This window comes from Triticum urartu, chromosome 4 (assembly GCF_003073215.2).
Source record: "Triticum urartu cultivar G1812 chromosome 4, Tu2.1, whole genome shotgun sequence".
NCBI lineage: Eukaryota > Viridiplantae > Streptophyta > Magnoliopsida > Poales > Poaceae > Triticum > Triticum urartu.
Genome location: NC_053025.1, coordinates 19,415,599 through 19,426,413, shown reverse-complemented (window position 1 = coordinate 19,426,413; position 10,815 = coordinate 19,415,599). Strand labels below are relative to the sequence as shown.

Sequence of the window (10,815 nt, the reverse complement as noted above, 5' to 3'; positions counted from 1 at the left end):
CATAGCAATGTGAACAAGATCATTGCCACTAGTAAAACCCTTTGGGTATTAGTCACATGGCGATGTGAACTAATCACATAAAGATGTGAACTATTGGTGTTAAATCACATGACGATGTGAACTAGATTATTGACTCTAGTGCAAGTGGGAGACTGAAGGAAATATTCCCTAGAGGCAATAATAAAGTTGTTATTTATATTTCCTTATCATGATAAATGTTTATTATTCATGCTAGAATTGTATTAACCGGAAACTTGATACATGTGTGGATACATAGACAAAACAAAGTTTCCCTAGTATGCCTCTACTTGACTAGCTAGTTAATCAAAGATGGTTAAGTTTCCTGACCGTGGACATGTGTTGTCATTTGATGAACAGGATCACATAATTAGGAGAATAATGTGATGGACAAGACCCATCCGTTAGCTTAGCATAATGATCGTTAAGTTTTATTGCTATTGCTTTCTTCATGACTTATACATGTTCCTCTGACTATGAGATTATGCAACTCCTGAATACCGGAGGAACACCTTGTGTGCTATCAAACATCACAATGTAACTAGGTGATTATAAAGATGCTCTACAGGTGTCTCCGAAGGTGTTTGTTGGGTTGGCATAGATCGAGATTAGGATTTGTCACTCCGAGTATCGGAGAGGTATCTCTGGGCCCTCTCGGTAATGCTCATCACTATAAGCCTTGCAAGCAATGTGACTAATGAGTTAGTTGCAGGATGATGCATTACGGAACAAGTGAAGAGACTTGCCAGTAACGAGATTGAACTAGGTATGATGATACCGACGATCGAATCTCGGGCAAGTAACATACCGATGACAAAGGGAACAACGTATGTTGTTATGCGGTTTGACCGATAAAGATCTTCGTAGAATATGTGGGAGCAAATATGAGCATCTAGGTTCCGCTATTGGTTATTGACCGGAGAGGTGTCTCAGTCATGTCTACATAGTTCTCGAACCCGTAGGGTCCGCACGTTTAATGTTCGATGATGATTTGTATTATGAGTTATGTGTTTTGATGACCGAAGCTTGTTCGGAGTCCCGAATGAGATCACGGACATGAAGAGGAGTCTCGAAATGGTCGAGAGGTAAATATTTATATATTGGAAGGTTGCATTTGGACATCGGAATGGTTCTGTGTGGTTCGGGCATTTTTTTTGGAGCATCGGGAGGTTACCGGAACCCCCCGGGAGAAGTTATGGGCCTTATGGGCCAAAAGAGGGAAGCACACCAGCCCACAAGGGGCTGGTGCGCCCCGCCCCCCCCCCCCTGGGAAGGAGGCCGATTAGGACTAGGAGAAGGGGGGCGCCCCCCCCTTTTCCTTCTCCTTCTCACTTCCCCCTTTCCTACTCCGTGTGGGAGGTGCAATCCTACTAGGACTAGGGAGTCCCTAGTAGGACTCCACACCTTGGCGTGCCCCCCTAGGGACGGCTGCCTCTCCCTCTCCCTCCTTAATATACGGAGGCAGGGGCACCCCAAAGACACACAAGTTGATCTTTAGCCGTGTGCGGTGCCCCCCTCCACAGTTTTACACCTCAGTCATATTGTCGTAGTGCTTAGGCGAAGCCCTGCGTCGGTAACTTCATCATCACCGTCATCACGCCGTCATGCTGACGGAACTCTCCCTCAGCCTCAACTGGATCAAGAGTTCGAGGGACATCACCGAGCTGAACGTGTGCAGATCACGGAGGTGTCGTACGTTCGGTACTTGGATCAGTTGGATCACGAAGACGTTCGACTACATCAACCGCGTTAATAAACGCTTCCGCTTTCGGTCTAAGAGGGTACGTAGAAACACTTTACCCTCTCGTTGTTGTGCATCTCCTAGATAGATCTTGCGTGATCGTAGGTAAATTTTTTGAAATACTACGTTCCCCAACAATTAGGCCCATATAGCCTGCCGGGGTTGCCCGAAACCCCTTCCGGTGACCCGATACGTACCCGGTACCCCCAGAACACTTCTGGTGTCCGAATACTATCGTCCTATATATGAATCTTTACCTCTCGGCCATTTCGAGACTCCTCGTCATGTCCGTGATCTCATCCGGGACTCCAAACAACATTTGGTCACCAAATCACATAACTCAAATAATACAAATCATCATCGAACGTTAAGCGTGCGGACCCTATGGGTTCGAGAACTATGTAGACATAACCGAGACACCTCTCCAGTCAATAACGAATAGCGGAACCTGGATGCTCATATTGGTTCCCACATATTCTACAAAGGTCTTTTTCGGTCAAACCGTTATGACAACATACGTTATTCCCTTTGTCATCGGTATGTTACTTGTTTGAGATTCGATCGTCGGTATCTCCATACCTAGTTCAATCTCGTTACCGGTAAATCTCTTTACTCGTTCCGTAATGCATCATCCCGCAACTAACTCATTAATCACATTGCTTGCAAGGTTTATTATGATGTGCATTACCGAGAGGGCCCAGAGATACCTCTCCGATACTCGGAGTGACAAATCCTAATCTCAATCTATGCCAACCCAACAAACACCGTTGGAGATACTTGTAGAGCATCTTTATAATCACCCAATTACGTTGTAACGTTTGATAGCACACAAGGTATTCCTCCGGTATCCGGGAGTTGCATAATCTCATAGTCAAAGGAATATGTATAAGTCATGAAGAAAGCAATAGCAATAAAACTTAACGATCATTATGCTAAGCTAACGGATGGGTCTTGTCCATCACATCGTTCTTCTAATGATGTGATCCCGTTAATCAAATGACAACACATGTCTATGGTTAGGAAACTTAACCATCTTTAATCAACGAGCTAGTCGAGTAGAGGTTTACTAGGGACACGGTGTTTTGTCTATGTATTCACACATGTATCAAGTTTTCAGTTAATACAATTCTAACATGAATAATAAACATTTATCATGATATAAGGAAATATAAATAACAACTTTATTATTGCCTCTAAGGCATATGTCCTTCACAAATAGCCCGCAAGCTCGGTTCTACAGGATTCATCGATCAACCTGATGTCAGGCTTGAAATGTCGATGCAGTAGCCCCCAAGACTTAGGACGGAGAACATGGACGACCCGAGGATCGAATCTCCTCGGTAATTGACTTACTGCCTTTGAATAAACGCGGATCCAGTAGCCCCCAAGAGTCAGGCCGGGCTGGAAGGCCAGCATGAGGATCAAAATCTTCTTCAGGAACACTTATCCGTGATACTTTGCCTTTTCGAAAAAATTGTGGGTGCAACACCCCATGCTCAACCTCGACCAAGAAGTCTTGCTTCCAGGATTGAAATCACATAACAGGTTAGCAGTGTCATGAGCTCGAAAATACCGAATAGCTTATGTAAAAAAAAGATTATGCTTGAACAAGTCAAGTCTTTTGGTGCCAATTGACTTGGTCTTAAAATTAATTTGTGCCTTTATAATTTTCTGTGCCCGAATTCGTGTATTGTGCCGGCTAGCTTTCGGCTTCAACCTCCTCGGCAATCAATCAGGTGAACTTGAGGCTTCAAACAAGAAGTGATTTCGCCAACATAGCCGAACTAGCAAAACTTTCAAATGAGTCAAAGCTGAAAAACTTACTTATTTTCTCGCGCGGCTAATGCTACAAAAAGTTTCAAACTGAATTTTGATTTCAGTTGACTAGGTGGTCCATTCTTTTTTCCAGTGATTCAAAGCAAATCTTGGTTCTCAAGACCTGCCTGCTCAGTCGCTCGGAAATGATCATATAGATAAAATGTGCGTGTGTGTATTTATAGAAATGAATATATGTGCATGTATACGAGCATCTGCGTCTGTGTTGTGTTTCTTTCTTGACAGAAAAGGTTTGGAATCAGGATCGCGGATTCACGCTGCGCCGCCACGCAAAACCGTGTCAAAGACAGACATGGTGAGAAGAGGATCCGCCGCCCGACTCGGGTCCGACTGGGACTCGCATCCGACCGTGCGTGCGTACCGTACCCAGCACAGCAGCCACATCCAGGCGAGGCAAGCAGCTGCTTCCCTCTCCCGATCGGCGCGACCCTATTCCTTCCTTATATATACGCGCAAACTAGGGCTCGCTCGATCGCCACGCACGCTCTACACACCGGCCGCCACACCACACATGACCGCCATCGCCATGTCGGGAGATCCGCTCCGGCACCACCGCCCGAGCTTTCTCGTCGAGGAGGAAGCAGCCGGCGAGGAGGAGCGCTACGTCTCGGACTCCGACTCCGACGACGACGTCGACCGCTTCGTGTTCCTCGCGCGCCAGCCCGCGCCGGCGGAGGCGAGCGAAGATGGTGATCAAGACGCGATGCCGCCGCGCGGGCGAGGCGGCGGCGGCGGCGGGCGGAAGAGGCGTCTCCGGGAGATGTTACTCGCCGACGACCCTCCGGTGGCGGCCAAGGACAAGGAGGCTCGGCTTAGCCTGGCAGCGCCGCGCGGCGCCTCCTCGACCGGGGAGGAGTCTGGGAGCGAGGAGCCCGCCGTGTTTTCCCCGGAACGGGGCGATCTTTTTGGTCTGGGCAAGAAGAACAAGAAGCGTCGCGGTCACGGCGTGGAGCCGAAGGCACAGCGCGCCGTGCATGGCAAGGGGAGTGGCGGGGGAACGCAGCATCTGGACGTGACGGCAGAGCAGAAGACGCCGGTGGTGGCAGCGGCGGTGGCAGCGGCGGCGGGAGCTCCCAGGCGCTTCCTGTGCAACATGTGCGGGAGGTGCTTCGGCAGCCACCAGGCGCTCGGCGGGCACGTGCACTTGGGCCACAGGAAGAAGGCCAAGGACGCGATCGCCGCGGCAGCGAGCCCAGAGAACGTTTCCGGTGGTGGCAATGGTGACCGCGGCGTGAAGCTGGCCACGGTGAGCCAAGAGGCTGCCGATGGCAATGCCGCTCACGGCGAGGACAAGGCCGCGGCTGGGAACAAGACGGTGGACTTTGCAGCACATCATCCGGACGCCGACACCAGAGGCTTCCTGGGGCGCAATGTGGGCAACATCAACGAGGAGATGTTCACCGGTGCAGCGAACCACGGTGGTCACGGCGGCGACGAAGTTGTCGAGGAGGCCGGCGGCAATGGCAGCTCGGCGGTCGCTGTTGGAAGGCCCCACAGCAAAGTACACAGGTGCGAGGTGTGCGGCAAGGAGTGCCTCTCAGGGCAGGCGCTCGGCGGGCACATGAGGAAGCACCGGAAGCAGTCACCGCCCGACGGCAGCCGCAAGGAGCGGCGGAGATCACCGGAGCTGGACTGGATACCCACTCAGAGACCTGCGGTGACCACAGGGGGGCAACCTCAGCGAGAGCGCGAATTGGGTTGGATTTGATCGGTGTAGTCTAGGGAAGAAGAGTCTTCAGAACTCAATCGTCTCTGCTGCTTGCAAATTGTAATGGAAAATTGTGTTGCAAGATTTTTTGTCATTTTTGTTAGTTACTAATCTGCTACCTGAAATCATATTTTTACTTACGATGGAAAAATAAGGTAACTCCGTCCAAAAAAGCTTGTCTTTGATTTATTTAGATATAGATGAATCTAACACTAAAACATGTCTAGATACATGAGGGAGTATTTTATACAAGTCCAAAAGACCAGTTTTAAAACAGGGTGCAGAGAGCAAGAATTAGATATTGGCCTTGTTTATGGAATTTGTTTATCATCAGCAAAATATCATATCGACATGACTAGAAGAGAAACTTATCGATGTTTATGGAATTTGAGCAGCCGAATTTCGCACTTATCGATGTTTTAGAGGGTACTGACTAAATCAAAATAAAACATGCAGTGAAGAATGAAAACACATCATGGAACAAGAGCTTGATCATTCACACTGTACAGTGATGGCAATTTGTATACTTTATCCACCTACCAAAATGAACGAACATACACTATCTCAAAACTGTCATCTCTTCTTCTATAGGGAGGTGTACATTCAAGGAAGATCTAAGATCAATCATGGTTGATATGCCGAATAATGCATAAAAAAACAAGGCAATGTTACGCCAAATGCCATATATTTCTCTCATGGAACTAGATGCCAATTTTGCATTTACACTAGTCAAAAAACTGTTGATATGCCGAGCTGCTTTTACCCAGCCAGTATCCTCCTTGGTTGTTGATAATGCAACCACAGCTTCATTCCAAATAGGTGAAGTTCATTCAAAAGCTCCTCCAGCCATATTATAAATCTGTATAGAAAGAACCTCTTCTCCATCCTTTTAGCTTCAAACACAGCTTCAGAAGATGCTCGTGCAATGATCTCAAATGATTCTGGGGTAGACCCTCCAACCTTCAAATCAGGTCACTGTTAATGGGTGCGGAAGACCAAATAATAAACTGACAATCTCATGTACTCCCTCCATCATGTACTTTAGAACAGAGTAGTCTCCAAGATGTGACTTCAATGCTCAATTTTTTTTATATCAATAGATTAGTAAAAAGAAGAGAAATAAAGAATTATGAAATGTGTTTAGCATGAAAATCTGATGATATTAGTTTGATTGGCTAACCTTGATAATCTTTCTAAATATTCAGACAAAGCTAAAGAAAAGCTTGAAGGCACCTTTTCAAAATATCTATTTTGGAATGAAAGTAGTAGTACTTTTTGTAGAAAAGAATAGAACAGGCAAAGATGGATTCATCGAAGTGAGGTTATAAAAGAAAGAACACCTTAAGTAAGGACATCGTGGAGATCTTATTACTCCTAAAGTTGTTAGTTCAAGCCTGCGTAAAAACTATGCTTCCTATGATATATCGGTTATTTTACAGTACAACTTTTAACTCTGGATCATAATGCCAATGATGAAATTCAGTTTGGGGGGGGGCACAAGGAATGAAAGGGGATAACAGGTGCAACAGGATAAAACAACCCGCATTTCATGCAAGTATTTCCATTTAACTTACCAGGGCATGATTGACTGCACGTAAACAGTCATTTGTCTTGAGCATCAGCAAGATGACATTTGGTAGTCTCCTGAGGAGCTCCGAGATTTGTGGGAAATACAAGTTAGCATACATCTGTGACCGAGAATTAAAAACCAGGTAAGAGTGGACCATCATCAAGGACCTCGAGATTCAAGGCCATCCGAAAATAGGCTAAATATGTAGAACTTGACTGTCAAAAAGGCACAATGGCCAGTCAAATATGAACTTATGAAAAGAACGACAACAGTAGACATCTTCAATAAAAAGAGGAGGAATATGAATCTATTTTTAAAAACATGTTACATGCGGGAAATAGGTTTAAAAGCATTCCTAGTTTAGCAATTACATTTTACCGTTTTCCTACGGTAGGAAAAATCAAAGTTTAGAGTCCTAGTATTTGTTGAAACAATTAAGACAAATCACATCACCAGCAGTAAGTAAAATTTTCTTCTAGAGGGTTATGACATGGTAAATTTTACGGTGTGATGACATGCTAATATTAATAAGTTCTCATGGATTACTGAATGTTGTTAATTTGCATTGGTTTATGCAGCACCTAGGGTGTCCAATAAGAACAAAATAACACATAAAACAATCACCTGCATTTCAGAACGATCAGTATTATTCCCATCCAGCACAAGATGACCAAAAGATGGGTCAATGACACGTTCCCATGGCCTCATTGTGAGAACCCCAGCAAAAAGTGCATGAAGATCCTCCCCAGCACCTAGTTTGATACTGTACTCCTTAATTCCATTCTGATCGGCGCGAACAAGCGCCTACATTGAACAAATGTGGTAGAAGTATTAAAGTACTGAGTACCGAAACGTAATCAGAAAAGTTGTAATAGGATTCTCACCTTCCAAAGAGAAGCATAGTTTATCCTTGTAGCGTGATCAAGTTCTTTGTAAAGACCATGGTCAAGAAGAACCAGTTGTGGCCGTTTCGATCCTAACACTCCAGCAAAATATTCAGTCAGTTCACTCTGTTATACGAATGTGCCACCACATAGAACACACAGTAAACTGATCATTCCAACAAATATAGGCCGCCATGTAATCATGTTTTCATAAATTCACACATCTCACTTCCCCCGTATCACATAACAAGAAGCATCTCATTGTACTGATGATCATGATGAAGCTACCTACTGCCTACCACTCTCTTCATCAAACGTAAAGACAAATATCGATATTATGCACTATTCAATTTATTCATTTAGTGTAGCATAGTTACTAATGGACAGGAGATAACCTCTGATGCAGAAAAGCTAGCAATATATTGGATAACTTGTTGGATTATTTTGTGATACTAGTAAGTAAGACACTCACCAAACCATTTTTTACTGTCTTGTGGCAAGGGTCGGATCATCATATTGGCAGCGTGGGGATCACAATGAACGAAACCATGCTTGAAAATCATCTCAGCAAATGCTTTATTCACCTACAAAACTGTGAAGTGAGTATCCATACACAACTCATTAGCACATTCGTTTTCAAATAACTGTACTGTGACAACTTACTAGGTTTGAAACATCAACAGGGCGAATTCCGAGGTCTTTAATGCCTTTGACATCAGTTACCTCCTTGGCATCAATGTACTCCATAGTAAGAATTCTTGACGTGCTGAGGTTCCAATAAACCTTGGGGGTGTATATGCTATTCGCAATGTGAGGAGACAACTTTCTAAAGTTAACCAGACATCTTTCACTGTTCTGAGCTTCACATAAAAAATCCAATTCCTGAAAACATGAAAGAGGTTAATGCAGCCTCCGGATTATGTAACCTGTTCCTTTGCATTTCACTACAAAGTACGGTGTTCAAGTGAGATAAATATATCATCTATTAAAGCACAAAATACAATAGCAAGATAGGGATCCTACAAGGAGGCGATCATGGACACAAAATAGACAAATAATTACAACATGACAAAGCATAGCAAAAGGATAGCGCATTTTCCAGGGAAATGAAAAGCAATTATATTGGATATATTGAAGTCCAAGAACCAATTGGCAAGGAGGTAAATAATTTAAATGATATCAAAGTGGTACCTTAGGCGCACTTTCTCGAATTTCATCAACTAACCACCTGCATGGACCAATTTTAGGGGTATTAATGTGAAATGGCACAGCACAGAAAGAAGCATTATCATCACAGAATTTACAGTTGCATTAACATAATATAAACACTGCATGCAAATCTTACTTCCTGATGAATAGCTAGAGTATAAAAACATGGCAATGGATAACAGGTTGGATTAAGGGTAAACAACTAAACATACAACAGTTTTCCTGTGATTTAGAGTTACACAATCATTGTAGAAAGGTGACTGTCAATGAATGGAATCTTTTAGGAACTGTGTTTGCAGTGTCAACCAGAACAATGAAGGAATTAAACATAATTCTTTAATGGAAAGCATAAAAAATGTCCTTCTAATTCCTAACCATAACAAGCGAGCTGAAGTATACAATTAGATACTTCTAATTCCACAAATTGAGCTGTTATGCCAGGTATACACTGGGGAATGATTCCCATGTGTAATTAACAAGATGGAAATGTCAATGTCGTGCTTGACCTGGCTATTGATTTGAGAGAACATGTCCCTATCTTAACTAATTCTAAACATCAGCATAAGCCTAAAAGCTTTTGAGGTGGTATGTTAAAAAAAGAGAGAAAACGAGGTAATAAACAAAGAACTGGTTGTACCTGTAGTCAAATGTAGGGAAAATATAATTAAGAGCATTCACTACTAAATCAACAGTGGCGATGTCTATTACAGAAGTATCCAGCAAGTGGTCGTGTTGAACCTGTAAGCCAAGACAGGGGTCAGAAAAGTGAAAGACAGACAGCAAGCCTCTGGTGTCATAATTTAAGAGTTCAAACTTAACATAAGTCAACTTGAAACGAACTGCAGTATTTTCTTGTATTACAACCTTAACAGCGACTTTTTTCCCATCATGTGTTGTGGCGGCATGGACTTGCGCAAGAGAAGCACTTGCAATTGGCACAGGGTCGAATTCGGCAAAAACCTACACCACCAGGAACACAAAATTTGTGTCAGAGCTTCTTCTGAATTAAAAACAAGCTGAGCATAAGTCCATCTTCTGATTCAAGGTGAATACTCCGTTGGCCAACAACTGAACTACGAACGTTCATCCCGATTGTGTGATAATTATACAGCAGCTAAGTTCCTCCAGCAGGATGTAGGAAAATGTAGTGATGCGATGAAGGAACTAACAGTTTCTGGCAATTCTCCAATCTCTTTCTTGAAGACCCCGCGGACGTCCTCGTATGAGGAGACTGGGCACCTCTTCAGCATCGACTCCCTCATCGTCTGCACATACTCCTGCGGCAGGACATACTCCTGAAAAAAGCAAGCAGCTGATCCTCAGCGACAAAATCACGAAATCTCACAAAGCAAACGGATAAACGAACAAAGAGTTAGGAATTCAGGCGCGTCGACGCAGGGTTAGGAATTCCCCGTTCCCGTACCAGCTGCGCGATGTGCTGGCCGAGCTTGATGTAGATGCCGCCGTTGCGGAAGCAGAGCTCCTGGAGGCGGTTGGCGGAGCGGAGGTGGGCGTCGTGCTTGGCGGTCAGCCAGGCGGGGGAGTCCGGCTGGAGGCCCCAGAGGGAGTACTGGTAGTCGAAGGCGATGGCGGCGGCGGCGACGGAGTCGCGGAGGAGGCGCGGGGGCAGGTGCCGGCAGATCTTGAGGGTCCTGGCGGGGTCCTCGGAGGTGGCGATGGCGTGGGCGCCGGCGCCGGCGCCCAGCGCCAGCGCCGCCGTCGCGGCCCGCCGCCACATGGCCGCGGGGTTGCTTCGCGTGCGGTGCGGTGCCGCTCCTCTCCTCCTCTCCGCGCTGGTCTTCTTTTTTTTTCCTTTCTTCGGCCGCAAGATGATGCGGGCGGTGGTCCG

General features: G+C 45.2%; 1 protein-coding gene across 1 annotated transcript; it reads right to left on the bottom strand.

Annotated features, from left to right (window-relative positions):
- Positions 1-5,759: 5,759 nt before the first annotated feature.
- On the bottom strand, positions 5,760-10,809 carry LOC125550325 (putative ABC1 protein At2g40090). The gene is made up of 11 exons (XM_048713296.1): positions 10,390-10,809; positions 10,136-10,261; positions 9,831-9,926; positions 9,604-9,704; positions 8,949-8,985; positions 8,421-8,639; positions 8,230-8,341; positions 7,758-7,849; positions 7,498-7,677; positions 6,878-6,991; positions 5,760-6,263 (listed from the first exon to the last, which is right to left on the bottom strand). Exons 1-11 carry the CDS (start codon positions 10,702-10,704, stop codon positions 6,063-6,065), a joined length of 1,593 nt encoding a protein of 530 aa, XP_048569253.1. The 5' UTR covers positions 10,705-10,809; the 3' UTR covers positions 5,760-6,062.
- Positions 10,810-10,815: the final 6 nt, after the last annotated feature.

Coding starts and splice junctions, on each gene's coding strand:
- LOC125550325 (XM_048713296.1), bottom strand. CDS start 10,704: ATGTGGCGGCGGGCCGCGACGGCGGCGCTGGCGCTGGGCGCCGGCGCC. Junction 9,705..9,830: donor GGAAAAAAGTCGCTGTTAAG/GTTGTAATACAA, acceptor CTTGGCTTACAG/GTTCAACACGACCACTTGCT. Junction 8,342..8,420: donor CTGTTGATGTTTCAAACCTA/GTAAGTTGTCAC, acceptor ACAGTTTTGTAG/GTGAATAAAGCATTTGCTGA.